General features: G+C 39.6%; 1 protein-coding gene across 1 annotated transcript in view; it reads left to right on the top strand.

Annotated features, from left to right (window-relative positions):
- Positions 1 to 9,683: 9,683 nt before the first annotated feature.
- Positions 9,684 to 21,671, top strand: part of RAD51 (RAD51 recombinase) — a 28,635-nt gene continuing 16,647 nt past the window's right edge. The window contains exons 1-4 of the mRNA XM_006831765.1: positions 9,684 to 9,773; positions 11,783 to 11,920; positions 18,316 to 18,433; positions 20,227 to 20,318. Of these exons, the coding sequence (XP_006831828.1) occupies positions 9,687 to 9,773; positions 11,783 to 11,920; positions 18,316 to 18,433; positions 20,227 to 20,318 (435 nt within the window). The 5' untranslated portion in view covers positions 9,684 to 9,686. The remainder of the gene's footprint in view (positions 9,774 to 11,782; positions 11,921 to 18,315; positions 18,434 to 20,226; positions 20,319 to 21,671) is intronic.

Here is a 21,671-nt window from a genome sequence, read left to right as displayed (position 1 = left end):
TTCTTTTCCTTCCTCTAGTCACCTCTAGTCAGGTTCTGAACATCCAGCCTTTGAAGCTAGATCCAATGGGCACTATCTGGAAATCTGTAAGTTTGGGTGCACCCTTGTGCATATCCCCTCACTTCATATCAACTGGATGCTTCACTCTCAGCTCTAACCCTCAATGGCCATGTCCTTGTCCATGGGCTCAGGAGTCCACAGGTCTCACCCTACTTCCAGCCAACCAGCTCTCACCATACTCCAGGTCAATGGGGTCTATGTAACTTGGTCGGACTCAGCCCACCTCTTCATTGCTGCGTTTCCCCTACACCCTCTTACCAGTAGACCAACATGGTTACCAGCAAGCTTACATGCCTGCTCGTGTATTCCCTTTGAGTTTCAGTCTCGGGAGGGGGTTTGTCCTGAAGCGACTTGCTTGCTTGCCTCGTTGGCTCCCCGGCGAAAAACTTGCTTGTGCTTGTAGTAACCAAGCCATTATATTTTCAATAGCTTCATATGTGAAAGTTGGACAATGAATAAAGATGACAGTGAAATAATTGATGCATCTGAGTTATGGTGTTGGAGAAGAATATCAATAGTACCATGGACTACCAGAACAAATAAATCTGAATTGGAAAAAGTACAGCCAGATGCTCGTTAGAAGACAGGATGGCAAAACTACGTCTCATACTTCTGACATGTTATCAGGAGGGACCAGTCCCTGGAGAAGGACATTATGCTTGATAAAGTGGAGGGTCAGTGGAAAAGAGAAAGACCTCCAGTGAGAAGGAATAACACAATGATGTCAGCAACAATGGGCTCAAGTGTCACAATAGTTGTAAGGATGATGCTAGAATGGGCACTGTTTCATTCTGATGTGCATAGGGTCACTATGAGCTGGAACCCATTTCAGGGCACTTAACAACAACAACAGCAACACTTTGAGGAGGCTGTTCTTCCCCCAGCCTTACAACCTGAGGGGCTCATCTTCCGGCACTATATCTAACAATGTTCCACAGCTATAGTTTTCAGTGGCCAAATATTCAGAAGTAGTCCTCCTCTCCTTCCTAGTCTGCCTTAGTCTGGAACCTGTCCACCAGGGTGACCCTGCTGGTATTTAAAATACCCACGGCATGGCTTCCAGAATTACAGCAACATGGAAGCCACCACAGTACGACAAACTGACAGACAAGTGGTGGTTTAAAAATGTGACTGACCATAAAAAAGGCCAGGCTGACTGGTCAAATAGAGATTGGTGGAATGAACCCCAAAAGACTATGACCCTTAGTCCCCTTCAGGTCTAGAACTGAAATTACCCCACTGGCTCAATTTTCAGTCAAGCAATAAGTATGTATATCTTGTTGTTGTTAAGTGCTGTTGAGTTGATTCTGACCCACAGTTCAAACTCACCAGCTGCTCCTTGGAAACCCTATGAGTTTGAACTGCTGACCTTGCAGTTCAAACAGCTTTGCAGTCTGTTTGCAGTACTCCAGAAGTTAAGTATATAGGGGGGGACAAAACACTTGTGAGATATGCATACCATATAGAATGGCTAATCATCAGAAATCAAAAGGGCAGCATTTACCTAAGGGCTGGAGAAGAAGGAGAAATGGAAACAAGAAACAGGAAGGAAGTAGCATAAGTGATGTTACACTGAGGGATTGTAATTAAGATGAATTTGTTGAATGTAAAAGTGATGATCTGTACTGCAAACTTTCACTCAATTCACAATAAAACAACAACAAAAAAGTGATTGATTTGGGCCAGATGAATACTGTTGGCTCAATCAGTTGTAGCGGGGAAGGTTACTCATGGGATTCCACACAGGAAGTTAGAACTAGGTAAGTAGAGTGAGTATATGTGAAGAACTGGAAGTTAAAGGTTAGTATCATCTCCAGGCTACCACATGTTTGTCAGTTTGTTGTAATGTGGTAGCTTGTGTGTTGCTGTAATTCTGGAGGCTATGCCACTACTATTTAAAATATCAGCAAGGTCAATCACGGTGGACACATTTCAGATGAGTTTCCAAAGACTAAGAAGAAGGAAAGACAACTACTTCTGTGTATTTAGTCACTGAAAACCTTACGTGTAACAGTGGAACACTGTCAACACCAGATTTTTAAATATTGAAGTATGATGAAGAGCACCAGAATAGTGTCAGATATAGTGCCAGAAGATGAGCCACTCAGGTTGGAAGGCACTCAAAATAAAATTGGGGAAGAACTGCTTCCTCAGAGTTGACCATGATGATGCAAATGGAGTAAACCCCTCAGGACCTTCATTTGCTGATGGGGCACAACTCAAAATGAAGAGAAACAGCTGTAAAATCCATTAATAGTCAGAACATGGAATGTACAAAGTATGAACATAGGAAAACAAAATTGTCAAAAGTGAAATGGAACATATAAACATCAACATCTTAGGCATTAGTGACCTGAAATGGGCTGGTATTGGCCATTTTGAATCTGACAATCACATGATTTACTATGCTAGGGATGACAAATTGAAGAATGATGTTGCATTCATCATCAAAACAAACACATTAAGAGAAGTCATGAGGTACAATGCTGTTTGTGATAGGACAATATCCATATGCCTACACAGAAGACCAGTTAATACAACTATTATTCAACTTTACATACCAACCACTAAAGCCTGTGATGATGAAATTGATGAATTTGGCCAACTTCTTCAGTCTGAAATTAATCAAACATGCAATCAAGATGTATTAGTCATTACTGGCGATTGGAATGCAAAGATTGTAAACAAAGAAGAAGGATCAGTAGTTGGAAAATATGGCCTTGGTGATAGAAACGATGCTGGAGATCCCATGATAGAATTTTGCAAGACCAATCAATTCTTCATTGCAAATACCTTTTTAAAACAGCATAAAAGGTGACTACACATGGACCTCACCAGATGAAATACACAGAAATCAAATTTATTACATCTGTGGAAAGAGATGGTAGAAAAGCCCCATATCATCAGCCAAAACAAGGCCAGGGAAGACTGTTGAAAAAAAAACATCAATTGCTTATATGTAAATTCAGGCTGAAGCTGAAGAAAATGAAAACAAGTCCACGAGAGCCAAAATAAGACTGACCTTGAATATATCCCACCAGAATTTAGAGATTATCTGAAGAACAGATTTGACGTAATAGACATTAAAGACCAAAGACCAGAAGAGTTGTGGGATGACATCAAGAACATCATACAGGAAGAAAGCAAAGGGTCATTGAGAAGGCAAAAGAGAAGGAAAAGACCAAAATGGATGTCAGAAGTGTCAGACAATATCTGAAATTTGCTCTCCAACGTAAAGATGCTAATGCAAATGGAAGAAGTAAGGAGCTACAAGAGCTGAACAGAAAATTTCAAAGGTCAGCTTGAGAAGACAAAGTCAAATGTTATAGCAAAATGTGCAGCACCTGGAGTTAGAAAACCAAAAGGGAAGAACACACTCAGCATTTCTCAAGCTGAGGGAACTGAAGAAAAAATTCAAACCTTGACTTGTAGTATTGAAAGATTCTGTGGGCAAAATACTGAGAGATGAAGAAAGCATCAGAAGAAGATGGAAGGAATACACAGAATCACTGTACCAAAAAGAAATGGTCGATGTTCAATGAACCTAAAGGAAGAAGTCCAAGGTGCATTTAAGTCATTGGCAAAGAACAAGGCATGGGGAATTCATGGAATACAAACAAATATTTCAACAAAGTGATGCGGCACTCATCTATGCCCAAAAATTTGGAAGACAACTACCTGGCCAGCTGACTGGAAGAAATCTGTATTTGTACCCATTCCAAAGAGAAGTGACCCGATAGAACGTGGAAAGCATTGGACAATATCACTGATATCCCATGCGAATAAACTTTTTCTAAAGGTAATACAGAAATGGCTGCAAGCATACATTGACAGAGGTTCAAGTCCGATTCAGAAGAGGACATGGAATGAGGGATCTCATTACTGACGTCAGATACATCTTGGCTGAAAGCAGAGAATACCAGAAAGGTATTTACTTGTGCTTTATTGACTACACAAAGGCTTTTAAGTGTGTGGATCATGACAAGCTATGGACAACACTGCAAAGTATGAGTATTCTGGAACACTTAATTGTGCTTCTGAGGAACCTGTACATAGAAGAGGCAGTTGCTTCAACAAAAGAACAAGGGAACACCAAATGGTTTAAAATTAGGAAAGGTGTTTGCCAAGATTGTATTTTTTCACTATACTTATTCAATCTGTATGCTGAACAAATAATCAGAGAAGATGGATTATATGAAGAAAAACATGGCATCAGGATTGGAGGATGCCTCGTTAACCTGTGATATGCAGATGATAATTACCTTGCTTGCTGAAAACCAAAAGGACTTAAAATACTTATAGATGAAGATCAAAGATCACAACCTTCATTATGGATTGCACCTCAAAAAGCAAAAAATCCTCACCATTGGACCAATAAATAACATCCATATAAGTGGAGAAAAGATTCAAATTGTCAATAACTTCATTTTACTTGGCTCAACCATCAACATTCATGGAAGCAGTAATTAAATGATATATTGCATTAGGCAAATGAGCTGTACAAGACTTCTTTAAAGTGTTGAAGAGTAAAGATGTCAGTTTGAGGACTAAGGTGCACTTGACGCAAGCCATGGTATTCTCAACAACCTCATATGCATGCAAAAATTGGATAGTGAATAAGAAGACTATAGAAGAATTGATGCACTGGAGTTATGGTGTTAGAGGAGAATACTGAAAGTACCATGGACTGCCAAAATAACAAATAGATCTGGTGTTGGAAGAAGTACATTCAGGGTGCTCCTTGGAAGCCAGGATGGCCAGACTTTGTCTTTCATACTTTGAACATCTTGTCAGGAGGGGCCAGTCACTGGAGAAGGATATCATGTTTGGTAAAGTGGAGGGTCGGAGAAAAAGAGGAAGACCAACCCCCAACGAGATGGATTGGCACAGTGGCAGCATCAGTGGGCTCAAATATTGCAATGAATATGAAGTTGGCCCAGGATCAGGCAATGTTTCTTTCATTCTGCTGTGCATAGGGACACTATGAGTCAGTACCAACTCAGTGGCAACTAATGACAACAACAATCATCTCCAGGTAATACTTGTAATCACTAAGGTAGGTTAATGCAACCTCCAGAATGTTTCCTGAATCTGTTCCCTCTGCTACTCTAAGTTAAGGCCTCATCTCTTGCCTGAAATAATGCAATACTTTCCTAACAGTTTTTGCCGGCTTTACACTTCTGAAACCTATCCTTTACATAACCACAGGATAATGGTGTTGAGGTAGCAAAGGGGGTGGGCAGCTATAAATCTTAACTAGTCTGCTTAAAAACCTTTGATGATTTTCCAGTTACCTAAAATAAAGACCAAAGCTTGCTAGAATGTTCTTCCAGAGTATGGGCTAAAGGTAGCTTTCCAGTTTGAACACCTTTTATGCTACCCTCCTTCTTCAAACAATGCTATTCCTGGAGGGTGTTCATTTCAATGACCTTTCTTTGTCAGCTAAATCGTCCACCACTTCTTCGTCTGGGAAACCCTACTCACCCCTTAAGATTGGGACTGCAAATCAAACTTCCTGGTAAAAATGGCACACCTTAGAAAAATTCATGCCTCTTTCCTCTGGGATCCTGTAAATCTGATAATACACCACAGATTTAAACTACTATCCCAGTCACTCCTTTTTACCTTCAGGTGAGTACTACAGCCTAGTGTGGCGCTGTAGGATAAAGCACTGGACCGCAAGGTCGCTTTGAACAGCAAGATTGGCAGTTCAAACTCGCTAGTCGCTCCTTGGAAACCTATACACAGTCGCTATGAGTGGGAACCGACTTGAAGGCACACAACAACAAACAATTCATATTCATTTCAGATTTCCTCAGCTCCACCATCTCCAGTGACCTGGAAAGTTGAAGGTTCCGGGAATTTGTGTCATCTTGTTGTTGTTAAGTGCTGTCGAGTTGGTTCCGACTCAGCGACCGTGTTGGTATAGGATTTCCGAGGAGAGGCTGTTGAGTTTGAATCGCTAACCTCGCGGTTCAAATCGACTTTGAGGTCGAGTGCTTATCCTACGGTGCTTGTTGTTGTTGTTAAGTGCGGTCGAGTCTGTTCCGACCCATAGCGACCCTGTATAGGGTTTCCGAAGAGCGGCTAGTGAGCTTGAACCGCCGAACTTTGCGGTTCAAAAGACTTTGCAGTTCTGTGCATTAACCCACAGCGCCACACCGGGAACAAATTAAATCGTCAGAAGTCCACGTTCACACACTGCAGAAGACAGCTCGCAGCAACCGGGTTACATTCCGCGGAGCAGTAACCAAGCTTGAAATCCGCAAAGCCGAGGATTGGAAGCCGCCGTACCTGCCAGCAGTGCGTGCTGGGAAATGTAGTCCCAGGTCTGCCCCGATACCTCTTGGGAATTGTAGTCTTCCACCTAGTAACGCTCTCTGGAGGCGAAAAAGAAATTAATTAGTCCTTAAGAGAAAAGGAGGGCGACCTATAATATCATTCGCGTTCAACGGGTCAACCTCTGGCTCGCTCTCGGGCCGCGGCCGAAGTGGCTAGTGGGCTGATCCGAAAAGGACGTAATGACGTTACGTTGACGCGGCGTGACCCTGCCCAAGAGGGTTTGGCGGCATTTCCGAAAACCGCGGCCTGGCGCGCCCTGCCACTAATACCACGGCCTGAGAGCTGACGCGCCCCCCAAAGTAGTTGGAGCCTTGTCTGGTCTGGCTTCTGCGCAGAAGGCTGAGGCAAAGAAGAAGAGGTGTGTGGCGCAAGTGGGGGTCTGGGAACCGTCAGAGGTTCAGCGTTCGCTAGCCAACGGACGGAAGTCGGAACTCGCGGCCCTCCTGACCAACAGTGTTTCAGGCTGTGGTGAGTGTGTAAGGCGCAAACCGGGTCCCTTTACACTGCAGTGGTCCGTCGCCGCGTTATCAGAACCTGGCGCGGCTCCGTGCTTCCGCTACCGTCTTGCAGAGGGTCTGCGCGCTAAGAGAGGAAGTCATTGATGGAGGAGCAGGGCTTGCTCTGGGACCAACAGCCCTCCGAGCTCGCTGTGGAGAAAACCTAAGAGCTGACCGCTGTCTTTAGAGCTGGAGAGAATCTTGTTAAGTGTTGTCGAGTCGGTTCCGACTCATAGCGACCCTGTATGGGGTTTCCGCGGAACAGCTGGTGGCTTTGAACCACTGACCTTACGGTTAGCAGTTCAGTGCTGATCCTACCCTCCACACCAAGAAGAACACCTTCATATCCAATACTCATTTTATATTTCAGATCTGGACTGAGTTAAGTACACAGCTATCAATCTGCTATTCCGGATTCTTTTTCAGTACTCTTTTCTATACAACATGTTATGTATAGAAGTACCTCCAGTTGCCAACAACAACCCTGTTGGTGTGAGTCGAGTCTCTAGGCCAGGGTAGGGTTCCCAAGGTTGGAAGCAGACAGACGGCCGCATCCATCTGCGGAGCTGCTGGTGTGGTGGCTTCCCACCGCCCACCTTTCGGATTGCAGGCTACCACCCAGGCTCCTCCAACTGCTAAAAAGATGCTTTCGTTATCTGCTGTGGAAGACTGTTCAGTGATGCCTAGGGAATGATTGGAAGTGCGTTTCCCCCTAAACTTCTAAAGTGTAGTAGCCATCTAGGAAAAAGGACAGCTCTCGAGGGTTTCCAGCTCCAGGAATGCTACAAGATGGATGCTGTGTAATCACAACCCAGACACAGTTGAATGAGACTCCTCGCAGCCCAGTAGTACCGAGAACTACCTGAGAGCGTTTCTAAGGCTGTAAGTCTTTATGGAAGCAGACTGCCACATCTTTCTCTCCCTGGGGGCCACTGGTTGCTGACCGCGCTTTAGCGCTTTAACCAAGGCACCACCAGGGTTCCTCATGTAATCGCAATAGTTGAAGAAACAGAAGGCTGCTAGCGCTGTAGTGTGGCGACGTAGCATAAGCACTAAACCACAAGGTCGAATTGAACCGCAAGGGCGGCAGTTCGAACATATCAGCACCCTATTAAGTGCCGTTGAGTCAGCGAATCCGAACTGCTGAACTTCAAACCTACTTTGCAGTCCAGTGCTTTATTCCATCACACTAGAACTCCAACAGCACCCTAGAAGCCTCCTTTGTATGCAAGGTATGATGTCTGTGGTGTGGTATTAGTGCCCTCAATGGAGTTCACATGTACTTACCTCAAAACATAGTTTCTCTACTAAGAATGGAGGCTTATGGATAACCAACCATTCTATACCTTTATTTCACTCCTGCCCCCTCCAGATTTCCCCTTATTGGAAGGGAACAATAAATGTGAAGTGTCATAAACTTTTTTTGTTGTTGTAAGTAGAGTTTCTGAAAGTCTACATTCATTTACCAAACATATTTATTGTTTATCATGGTGTATATAAAAAATAAATAAAATTGGTCCCTATCCTCAAGGAATATAAAGCAAGGGTACAGAGTGGAATAGTTACCTAGTAAGATGCTCATTTAAAAAAAAAATTTTACTTAGTTTACAGAAAGAACCTCTCTTAAGTAGGGGTTGCAGGAGGGAAGGAAATGTTTCGTGCTATTTACATTTGTTTTAAAACTCTATACAAATTTAATACAGATCAGTATGCACAATAGTTTCGTAGATCTACTGCATTATAAAACCTTTCCATCGAAGAAGCCTCAACAGTGAGTAAAATAACTTGATTATAATGAAACAAAGATGGCCATTTGAAACCATTAATGTTTATGAGGGCCAATGTCAGCCTGTGTCCTCATTTGTATAAAGGCTAAAGTTATTTATATGGAATATATACTACACATACATAAATATATGAAGTTATTTATATGGAATATATACTACATGCCAGTCTATCTTTAACTTGTATAGTTAGGCATTTTATCATTTCTTTTTTATTAAATATACTCTGCACGTATTTGTAGTTTCACCCAGGAAGAATGTCTTCCTAGTGGAAAAAAATATAAAAATCTTATATACATATTTTTTTTTACAGGCTTAGATGAAACTTGCTCGTGCTTTAGTGCTCTACAAATTGGTTTTTAGCATACCCATTTTTAAATAATTGGTACAAAATCAAAGAAAGAATAGCATCCTAAATCATGTATGCCTTAAGGGGGTGGGGTGGGGAATCAGCTTTTGATAGGAATGCAATTGCAGACACTAATACCAAATGCAAGCAATACAGAGAAACAAAATTAGTATTGTGGAGATTTCTTTTCATTAAACTGTGAAAATGAATTTTTCATAATTCATTTGACCTCTAGTGACTAAGCATGATGCTGGAGCTGTTAAAGAGATGAGCAGTAATTATGGAAAAAATTCAATCTACTGATATTCCAATACATGAACTCAGCCAGCCAGTAGGGTTTTCAGAAGCTGATTCATAATCTTTATGATTCTGGTGGTAGTGGCTAGTTAAGGTGCCCATTTTTAAGAAGTGAAGTCCTGACTCTTCTAAAAGTCTAATTCAGCTGGCTAGCTATCTAGATGGATAGAGAAGGAAGCTGGTGAGAGGTTGTTTTTCCTGAAATGGCTAGGTCAGTGATTAAAAGTCTAGCAAATAATTCTTCAGACATTTATTGTAAAACTAGGTTTTCAGCTTTGTAGTTCTCCAAAATAGTTCTCTCTTGTACTTCCTGATAACCATCTGTATTTTGTATTTTCCAGTATAGAACACTCTGTAATGGCTATGCAGATGCAACTTGAAGCAAATGCAGATACTTCTGTGGAAGAAGAAAGCTTTGGCCCACAACCTATTTCACGGTTAGAGGTATGTGTTTAGTTGATAATTTTAGAATTATACTGCCAGACTAGAATATTTGCCTGATGGAAGCAATCAGCTGGTGTATACATAATTGGTTTTCTATGTAAGGTTAAGTCCTGTATCAGAAATTTCAGGACTATCAAGGATCCTGTGGAAAAGTAGTAAGATGGATTTAAACATGTCTGGCTAAGACTCTCCTTTGTCAACAGTTCTCCTATTTTATCATTTTTCTTTCTCAAAGTTTTACTGTCAGAAGCTAAGTCCTAGGATCCAGAGAGGAGCTGCTACTGTTTACACAAAGTATAAAAATGCTACTCAGGGAATTCCGTCGCCTTGAGCAGATACGCAAGGAGGAGAAGGGAGCAACTTTGCTCCATTGGCCCAGATCTGTGCTGAAGTTCCTAGCAAGGCAGTTGTCAAAGGCAGAAAGAAGGGCATGGTGTTATGAAAGGGAAAAACCTAAGCTCCTATCCCAGATTTTGTACAAGAACATAAAGCTCCAGAGCTGGGAGTCTGTCATTATTTCTGCACTTTTCTATAGAGGACTCAATGGACTTCTGGTGTGGTGTTGTGAATCAGTACTGGACTGCGAACCACAAGGTCAGCAATTAAACCCACCAGCTGTTCCTCAGAAACACTATAGAGGGTTGCTATGAGTCAGAACTGATTCAACGGCACTTACTGTAACAACAATATGAGTACAGCCGACTTGGACTAAAAGAGATAGGAATTGCAGGAAAAGCTTCAATTCTAACTGTCTCTTTAGGTTCAGAGTCTTAACTTTTGGTATCATGATCATATTTATACCTATTCCTTATTACTTAAATACGCTCTGCTGGAATACAAAGCAAGGGTTGTTTCTATAGGCAGATACTGTTCTTTTTCCCTTCCTAAACTCTCCCTGGGGAGTCCTAGTGTGGCACTATGGGTTAATGTGCCAGACTGCAAAGCCATTTGAACTGCAAGGTTGGCAGTTCAAGCTCACCAGCTGCTCTTCGGAAACCCTATACAGAGTCACTGTGGGTCAGAAATGACTCGACAGCATTTAACCACAACAAAACTCTCCCTGGAGTCCTGGTGTGGCACTGTGGGCTAATGTGTCAGACTGCAAAGTCGTTTGATCTGCAAGGTCAGTGGTTCAAGCTCACCAGCTGCTCCTTGGAAACCCTGTATCGGTTGGAATTGATTTGACAGCAACTAACAACAACAACAAACTCTCTCTTACTCCAAAATGCATGATCATGGATTCAGTAGCTACTGAAACCAAAGCTGACTGTATATAGGAAGAAAGAGGTAGTACTTTGGATGGTGTGTTTTAAGAACTGGTCTAAATGTTTGCAAAAGTAGTTTTCCTCAATCTTAACATTAGTAATTTGGAGCAGAGCTTCTCAGTTATTTTTTTATATAAGGGTAATTTGCTATGCCAAGATGGTGGGCCTCTCAGTTCTTGGGCAGCCTTATCTATTTAACTCATCAGAGTGTAAAAATATTATTTTGTATATGCCTTTCATATGGAAAAGGTTAAGAAATACTGACCCTATAGGGTCACTATGCATATCAATTTGATGGCAGTGCATTAAGGGCCAAGGATCTCAAAATTTATTTAGATTCATAGTCATAAAAAAGTTGGAAGTTACTGGTGTAAGCATCCATTTTAATATACATAGTTGTGAACGAGTTTAAAACAACTGATTTTTATAATCATAGTTAATTTGTTAATAACTCAATACCATCAAGTCAATTCCCACTCATATCAGCCCTATAGAACAGAGTAGAACTGCCCCATAAGGCTTCCAAGGGTGTAATCTCTATGGAAGCAAACTGCCATATCTTTATCCTGAAAAGTGACTGGTGGAATTTGTTATTGAATACCTCATACATAGGGTATACTTTTTAAAAGTAGTTGTATATACATTTCTTCAAAACAACTCTGTATTATAGGTCAGACAAATATTCCCATTTGACAGATAAGAAAACTGAAGCTTAAATTAATCCATGGTTTTCTTCCCTTGCAGCAATGTGGCATAAATGCCAATGATGTAAAGAAATTAGAAGATGCTGGATTCCATACTGTTGAGGCTGTTGCCTATGCACCAAAGAAGGAGCTAATAAATATTAAAGGGATTAGTGAAGCCAAAGCTGATAAAATTCTGGTAAGGCATTATGTGCTGGGAGACATTGGTGGGAATAATACCAGAGGTTTTCAGTGAAAGGTATTCTTCCTTCCTTCATCCCTCATTCTCTTGCCATCATGTTTCCCTTTCCAAAGGCAACTAAAGTTACTAGTTTGTTATCACTGAGTGTAGCATAAATAGTGGCTAAATTGATTACTACCTTATCCTCCTACCAGCAGTGAGTATTATGTACATTTTTAGGTATTATGATTTCATACAATAGAAATATATTTGTTACACAACCACTAAAATCAATTTAGAAGAAAATTTTTGCATAGGGAAATGTTTCTGATACAAGAAAGCAGGTTAGCTATGTCTATGCTTGAATTTGTTTTTAAAAATGTATGTATATACATGTATATGAAATATATTACATTTGAAAATATGCTGCAAAAGACATCTTTAAAGTGTTAAAAAGCAAAGATATCACCTTGAAGACTATAGTGCAACTGATCCAAGTTGTGATATTTTCAGTGACCTCATATGCATTCAAAATCTGGACAATAAATAAGGAAAACCAAAGAATTGATGTATTTGAATTATGGTGTTGGTAAAGAATATTGAATATACTGTGGACTGCCAGAAGAACAAACTTGTCTTAAAAGAAGTATAACCTGGATCCTCCTTAGAGGCCAGGATGGCAAGACTTTATCTCATGTACTTTGGACATGTTATCAGGAGGAACCAGTCCCTGGAGAAGGACATCATATAGTAAAGTGGGAATCGACCAAAATGAGGAAACCTTCAATGAGATGGATTGACACAGTGGCTGCAACAATGGGCTCAAACCTAACAGTGATTGTGATGATGGTGGAGGACTGGGCAGTGTTTCATTCTGTTGTACATTTGGTCACTGTAAGTCAGAACTGACTTGGCACCTAACAACACAACTACATATCTATATAAAAGGGAATTGAAAGATACATATAGAGACTTAAAAGTTCATGGGGAAATTCCATTACCTTTTAATTCCCTTCCCCCAAAAAACAGTTTTGAAGCCTCTCTCTCTCTCTCTCTCTCTCTCTCTTTCTCTCTCTCTCTCTCTCTCTATATATATATATATATATATATATATATATATACACACACACACACACACACACACATAAAGATAAGTCAAAAAATATTGCTATTAGGGTTCTGATTCATACATGCATGGATTTATTCCAAACAAAACATGTTAAAAATGTGTTTGCAGTGGCTCGCTGCAAACAAGTTATCTTAGTAATTTACTTGTCTTACTCTTGTCATTAACTGCTGCCAAGTTGGTTCTAACTCATAGTGACCTTGTATAGGGTTTCCAAAGAGCTGCTGGTGGGTTTGAACCACCGACCTTATGATTAGCAGTTTAGTGCTTATTCTAGGACTCTGTCTTGTTGCTGTTAAGTGCTGTCAAATTGGTTCCGATTCACAGCAACCCTGTATAGGGTTTCCAAGAGCGACTGGTGGGTTTGAACTGCTGACCTTGATGGTTAGCAGTCCATTGCTCATCCTACAGCGCCACACTAGGGTTCACATTAATATATACAGCATAATTAATTCTGTTTTATTGGGTCTTCTTACATGATGAGTTTGAGTTTCTAACACTGATGTTGCTGTTAAGTGCCGTTGAGTCAGTTCTGACTCTAGCAACCCTGTTTAGGGTTTCCAAAGAGCCACTGGTAAGTTTGAACCAACGATCTTGTGGTTCAAACCAACCTTCTAGTCCAGTACTTTATCCCACAGTGCCATACCAGGACGCTACTATCCTTTTGTTGTTGTTGATAGGTTCCGTCTAGTCGGTTCCGACTCCTAGCAACCCTGTGTAGAGTTTCTGAGGAGCCGCTAGTGACCTTGCAGGCCAGCACATTAACTCACAGTGCCATACCAGGACACCCACTATCCTTTCACTTATTAGTAATTTGGTCAGGGCTCAAGCACCACAAGCAATTCTTAGTTTAATCCCTAAGAGGTAAGGCTATTATAATCTGTGAAAGTATGAAGTCTTGTGTTTTTTTAAGTCTCATTTATTGGGTGAAGTGATGACTTAATTGGAAAGAAGAGTTGTAAATTTCTAATGCTTTAAAAGATTTGTTATATCAGTTAAGAGCCAGTAGAGGTCTCTCAAGTCTATTTGATACTTCTCTGTGGGCATCAGGTATAGTGATTGAACAAAAATGTTTATGCCTTCTAAGACCTTAGTTTTAGAAATCAAATTAGCATTCTGGTCTAAGAACACATAAATAGAAATCTGTGATAAATGAATCGGAATATACAAAATATGTAGACATTTGTGTACTCAACTGATTTCAGACATTTTATATTATGAATTTCTTCTAGTAAAGATTATGATAGTTTTATTTGCCTCTGAATGTTAAGAATGATTTGTTTGGTCACTGTGGATATTCTGTCCCATCCCCTCAAATTCGTTAGAATTGACATTTTCAGCAAGAATATCCATTGTTGTAGTAGAAAAATAAAACTGTACTAAAGAAAAGAAAATCCATTCCGGAATATAAATCTGAATAGTTGAGAGAAAAAGATAGTGTAAATGAAATAATTCATTCAATAAATACCAGATTCCTCTGACTTTTTCTATATTTTCAGACTTTAATATGACAATAACTGACTTTTGCTGAGATATGCTTTCTTGATAACATTTGACAGATTCAGTACGAATATTACTAGTAAGTTTTCTCTTACTTGCCATTCTATGCCTTGTGTATAACTTCTCAACATTCTGCTATTAAAAGTTTTGAGTTTACAGCAAAAAAAGAAAAACCACACAAAATAAATGAAAATGAAAAGTAAACCCACAAACAATATGAACTCAGCACAGAAAATTATGCAGAATAAAGAAACCAGCAGTGCCACAAACACACAGCAGAATGACAGCAATCAATTCATTTCTATTGATAAAAAGATGGAGACAGCCTAAATGCTTATCAACAGAAGAATGGTTAAACAAACTTTGGTACATAAACACATTGGAATACTATGCAACATTGGAGCATAACGATGAATCTGCAAAATAGGTCACAACTTGGATGAACCTGGAGGACATTATGCTGAGTGAAGTTGTTGTTGTTGTCAGGTGCCATCGAGTCAGAACCGGCTCATAGCGACCCCATGCACAGCAGAACGAAACAATGTCCAATCCTGGGCCAACCTCACTACCGCTGCCACACTTGAGTCCATCAATGATGCCCCAATCCATCTCATTAGGGGTCTCCCTCTTTTTCTCTGACTCTCCATCTTACCCAGCATGACATCCTTCTCCAGTGACTGTTCCCTCTGGACAATATGTCCAAAGTATGAGAGACGAAGCTTAGCCATCTTGACCTCCGAGGAGCACTCTGGCTGCACTTCTTCCAAAACAGACTATTGGTTCTTTTGGCAGTCCATGGCACTTTCAGTATTCTCCTCCAACACCACAACTCAAAGGCATCAATTCTTCTACGATCTTCCTTATTCACTGTCCAGCTTTTGCATCCATATGAGGTTATTGAAAATATCATGGCTTGGGTCAGACGCACCTTAGTCCTCAAGCTGACATTGACATCTCTGCTCTTCAATACTTTAAAAAGTTCCTGTGCAGCAGATTTGCCCAATGCAATACGTCGTCTGATCTCTTGACTGCTGCTTCTGTGAGTGTTGATAGTTGATCCAAGAAGAATGAAGCCCTTGACAACTTCAATCTTTTTCTCCATTGATAAGAATGTTGTTTATTGGTCCATTGGTGAGGATTTTTGTTTTCTTGACATTGAGATGCAATCCATACCAAAGGCTGTGCTCTTTGAGCTTCATAAGTAAATGTTTCAAGTCCTCTTCACTTTCAGCAAGCAAGGTTGTATCATCAGCATATTGCAGGCATATCTCCAATCTTGACGCCACATTTTTCTTTATAGAACCCAGCTTCTCGTATTATTTGCTCAGCATACAGGTTGAATAAGTATAGTGAAAGAACACAACCTTGTCTCACACTTTCCCCAATTTTAAAACATTCAGTATTCCCATGCTCTGTTCGAACAACTGCTTCTTGGTCTAGGTACAGATTTCTCAGAAGTACAATTAAGTGTTCCGGAATACTCATACTTCTTAGTGTTGTCCGTAGCTTGTCATGAGCCACACAATCAAAAGCCTTCGCGTAGTCAATAAAGCATAGGTAAACATCTTTCTGGTATTCTCTGTTTTCAGCCAAGATCCATCGGACATCAGCAATGATATCTCTCGTTCCATGGCCTCTTCTGAATCCAGCTTGAACCTCTGGAAGTTCTCTGTCAATGTATGATTGTAGCTGTTTCTGTATTACCTTTAGCAAAACTTTGCTCGCTTGAGATATCAAAGAGATTGTCCGATGATATCCACATTCTGTTGGGTCACCTCTTTTTGGAATGGGCACAAATATTGATCTCTTCCAATCAGTCCACGTGAAGTTAGTCAATTACAAAAGGACAAATATTGTATGAGACCAATGTTGTAAAAAGTTAAGAAATTTTCTTGATAAAAGAAACATTCTATGATGGCTATGGAGTGGGCAGGGAGGAGGTAAAAACTGTTCATGGGCTAGAGGGTAGACACATGTTAACATGGGTGGCAGGCCAAACAAAATGCAACAAAAGAGGGAGGTTAGCAGACGAAAGCGAGAAATACAGGGAGGAATGCAGTAGTTAAAGTGAATAGATATGTTGATACATGGAAGGGATTATAATAATTGTAATGAAGCAAGGTATATGATTTGCTGAATGTAAAATAATGTTTTATGAACCTTAATTCACAGAAATTTTTTTTAAACAATCAGAAAAACAGCACATTTAGTATCAGAAATGCTAGATGGTAGAAGCCAGTAGAGCAACACTTTTCAAATAATGAGGGAGCTTCAGAAAGTTTATGGAATTAAAAAAAAGTTTATTTGCCATAAACTTTTGAAACCCCTGTATATTAAAAAACCAGTTGCTGTAAATTCTGAAATCTATGCCAGGAACTCATTAATATAGAATAAAAACATTCTCAGAAATTCCGAAGGTTTTCTTCTCAGTCATTCTGACTTAGGAAGTTACTTGAGGATACTTCACCAAGGAGTCCTGGTGTGGCAGTGTGTGGGTTAATGTGCCAGACTGCAAAGCCATTTGAACTGCAAGGTCTATGGTTCCAACTCATCAGCCACTCTTTGGAAACCCTATACAGGGTCGCAATGCATCAGAACCGACTCGATAGCACTTGACAATGTACTTCACCAAAATGAGGGATTGAAAGGATCAAGTTTACAGGGACTTAGTGAGGGAAGGACCAGAACAATAGCTAGCTGGGAGAGTGGACTGTTGAGAAATTTAAAGGAAGTTTTCTCAGGGTTAAAGGGATCCAGCAGAATTCAAAGTAAGATTGAGAGGTTGAGAATATTAAATAAATGATGAAGTCAGGAAATGTTAGACATGGTTCAGATATGAAGCAAGGGAAAATGAGGCATGTTTTTTTTTATGTTTTATTGTGAATTATGTGATACATGGGAGAACATTAGCTTTACATTCATCCTATTGTATATTGTTTCATTGCCATGAATACAATCCCCTCCATGCATCATCAAACAACCAAAGGGTATACTCTGCAAGCCTGCCCCTCAATCGTCAGCACACAGCCTCTCTTCCTCTCTGGGTCTAGAGTCCCCAGCTGCTCTATCTCTCCATGTCATCGTCTCTGTCAGGCATGATTTTTAAACTGGTGGCATATAAAAAAAAAGAATTCATTTGAATGATGGTAAAATAATCTTTGAGAGGTATAAGGTTGTTAACATTGGAGCTTTAGAGAAGAAATTGTATTTCTAGGACATCATTTGGTTCTGTAGAATTATATTTACAAAGCTATTGTGTGAACATTGTAATGAATTTTCAAGTGAGTATCAAGTATAGAAAAGTTTACAGCATAAGTTTAGAGCTGCTGCTCAGCTGTACATTGAGTTTTTTTCTTTGTGGGAAGTTTTTAAATTAAATCTCTATTTGCTATAGATCTGTTCAGACCTTTTTTATCTTGAGATTTGATTAATTTATGACTTTGGAGGAATTTGTCCATTTTATTTATCTAATTTATTTTTAAACTTTTTATTGTGAATTAAGTGAAGGTTTACAGAACAGATCATCAGTCCCACAGTCAACAAATTATACACTTCATGTCAGTGCAATGATTGCAGTCCACTCCATGTATCATCAGTTATTAGTATTTACCTCTAGTCACTTTATTTTTTTAACCTCCTACCCCATCCTCATAATGTCCTCTTTCATTCCTTAGTTTAGTGATTTGAGTCTTCTTGTTAGATGTTGTCTCTTTTCATTTTATTCCTAGTTCTTATTTTAATTAAGGATATTATTTTGCTGATTTAACATTTCTTTTACTCTTTACAGACTGAGGCTGCTAAATTAGTGCCAATGGGTTTTACAACTGCAACTGAATTCCACCAAAGGCGGTCAGAGATCATACAGATTACTACTGGCTCCAAAGAGCTTGATAAACTACTTCAAGGTATTCCTTATCATGTGTTGTGAACTCCAATTAGAAAAGAATCCAGACCATAGAACAAAACTAAAGTATTAGGGTAGGATATATATGTTAGCTATAATTAAGAAATAGGGGAAGTACCCACACTGAATAATTAAAATTGCTAGAGGGTAAGATGAGACTTATTAAAAGAAAAAACAAACATGAAAAGTTGACTTACAAAAATATAAAAAAGTTTACTACAAATTATATAAATGTAATCTTCACTTAATATGCATTTAGAGAGTCAGCATACTTTGCCTGAAAAAATAGCCAAAATTAAACCACAAATAAACCTTTTACTTTACTTCATGTGGCAGTGTAGGATAAGCACTGGACTACTGTCCAAAAGGTCAGCAGTTCAAACCTACTGTTGTTCCTTGGAAAACCTATGCAGGGTCATCATGAGTCAGAACTGACTCCAAGGCACGTAACAATAACTGTACCATAGGGTTGAATATGTTTAAATACTATTCATTATAGGAGTGTATACCAATTTTCGAGACTTCAAATAAAGCTGTGAAGTTTTTGAACTTTTGAAAAGTATTGCTGTTGCGAATTATTATAAAGTTAGGTTTGACTATTGCTGCTTCCCCAAATATTTAATCATTCAGGTTTTCTTTTAGGGTGCCCTTATGTGACACTATAGGATAAGTACTGGACTACAAGGTCCATTTGAACCACAGAGTTGGGGCTTCAAACTCACCAGTCTGTCCTTGGAAACCTCATACAAGGTTGCTGTGAGTCAGAACCAACTTGATGGCACTTAACCACAGCATAATAGCATAGGCACAGGAATGAGACCCAAATTTGAATAATAGAAGCCTCCCCCCTGCATTATATTTACTAGATACAATGTTAAGTGCTGTCGATTTGATTTCAACTCATAGCAACCCTGTGTAGGGTTTCTGAGGAGTGACTGGTAGATTTGAACCAATGACTTTACAGTTCCAACTGACTTTGTAGTCCAGCGCATTATCCTGCTCTGGACTGGTTTTAATTTTCTTTAGGTTCAGCCTGAATTTGCATATGAACAATTAATGGTTGGTTCCACAGTCTGTCCCTGGCCTTGTTTTGACTGATGATATGTAGCTTTTGCATTGTCTCTTTCCATAGATACAGTTAATTTGATTTCTGTGTATTCCACCTGGTAAGGTCCATGTGTATAGTCATCTTTTATGTTGTTTTTAAAAAAATGGTATTTGCAATGAAGAATTCATTGGTCTTGTAAAATTTTATTATACGATCTCCAGCATCCTTTATATCACCAAAGTCAATATTGTGAGTACCTTCCAACCTAAGGGTTTCATTTTCCGGCACTATATCTGATAAAAATGTATGTATTCTGGTGCTCTTCATCATGTTTCAGTATTTGATTTTCTGGTGTTGACAGTTTTCCACTGCTATTCATAAGATTTCCAGTGACAAGTCTGTCTGCCTCTGGAAGCTCATCTGAAACCTTTCTACCATGAATGACCCTGCTAGTATTTAAAATACCCGTGGCATAGGTTTCAGAATCACAGCAACATGCAAGCCACCACAATACAACAAACTGACAGAGGAGTAGTGGTTGTAGCGTATAGACCTTCATATTATGCTTGTTCTTGTTAAGTGCCATCGAGTCAGTTCCACCCCATAGCGATCCTGTATAGGGTTTCCAGGGAGCAGCTGATGGGTTTAACCATTGATCTTTTGGTTTGCAGTCAGGTGCTTACCCTACAGCACCACACCAAGACTCCTTATATTATGTTAAGAGTTGTTTATTATTGTTCTTTTAGGTGGAATTGAGACTGGATCCATCACAGAGATGTTTGGAGAATTTCGAACTGGAAAGACTCAAATCTGTCATACACTGGCTGTAACATGTCAGGTAAGCTGGTGGGTTTCTTGCTAATCAACTTAGCAAGGATTATTTGACTCTTACTATTTTCAAGTTATTTTATAGAAATTGTAGAGATGGACATAAAAAGGCACTTTCTCAAACCTGTAGAATTTTATTCTATAGCTAGTTAGAAGATAGACTTCTGCTGCAAAATTCTTCCATATCATATATACTTTTAGACCACTGGTTTCAAATACTGTAACATTCACTAGGCCTCTCCTAGCTTCACCTACTCTCCTATCTAGTCTAGATTTTAGGATTCATCATTAAATCATTCCTTTATAAATGTTTTCAGTATACGTCCCCCAACTAAAGAGATAACTACCTTAAATAAATGTCTTCTTAGTGCCTAGGCCCAAATAGCTGATAATCCTGGAGAACAATCATACCATAAATCTGACTGGCTTCACTTTCGATTTATGACAAATTTGAGATTAGCCTGGCAAATCTACTGCATTTCTCCAGTGATGTGTACTTTCCCACTTAGTTAGACTCTTGTCTGATGCTTTACCATCTCTCCTCAAGGCTTCTATGTTCCTCCTCAAACTTTATTTTCAGCCAGTGATTTAACCTGCTCTTTAACTCAGATCTTTAAATCTACCTAAGTTTGCACTCATCTCTTTTTCTCTCAGGTTATAGTGGAGAAAGTGCACCTTTTTCTCTCAAACGACTACATGTGGTCTGGTTATCATCTTGTGTTACCTTAGCAATGTGTTTTCCATTTTCCACTCTGCTTCTCTATTAGTATACAAACTTGCTTAATATCACCATCGATAGGAGAAAACCTCTGGACCTCTTCAGCTTCCTCTTCTATTTCAGTGCTCCCATTACTGGGAAAACTTGGAAACTCAAACACAGTGGATTAAGTAATTGCTCAAAATCATACAGCATTTAATAGATCCAGGAATCAAAGCAGATGTCAGAGCATTAAAACCTCCTATAAGGTTAGAGTCTATAACTGGCTTGCTATCTGCTGTACTGTTGTTAAGTGCTATCAAGTTGGTTCCAACTCATAGCAACCCTGTATAGAGCTTCCAAGGAGCAACTGGTGAGTTTGAACTGTCAACCTTGCAGTTCAAACTGACCTTGTAGTCCAGTGCATCAACCTGCAGCACCACAACAAGACTCCTCTGCTGTATTGTTGTTGTTAGGTGCCATCGAGTCGGTGCTGACTCATAACAACCTTATACACAGCTGAACGAAACACTGCCCGATCCTGGGCCACCCTGCTGTATTATAAATACCTAAATCAGTACTTTTTGCTCTCTTCATGTATGATATTCTTGATGTCATCCCACAACTCTTCTGGTCTTCGGTCTTTAGTGTTTAATGTATCAAATC

Source organism: Chrysochloris asiatica, unplaced genomic scaffold (assembly GCF_000296735.1).
Source record: "Chrysochloris asiatica unplaced genomic scaffold, ChrAsi1.0 scaffold00004, whole genome shotgun sequence".
In the NCBI taxonomy this organism is placed as follows: Eukaryota; Metazoa; Chordata; class Mammalia; order Afrosoricida; family Chrysochloridae; genus Chrysochloris; species Chrysochloris asiatica.
This window is presented reverse-complemented; position numbering and strand designations above follow the sequence as displayed.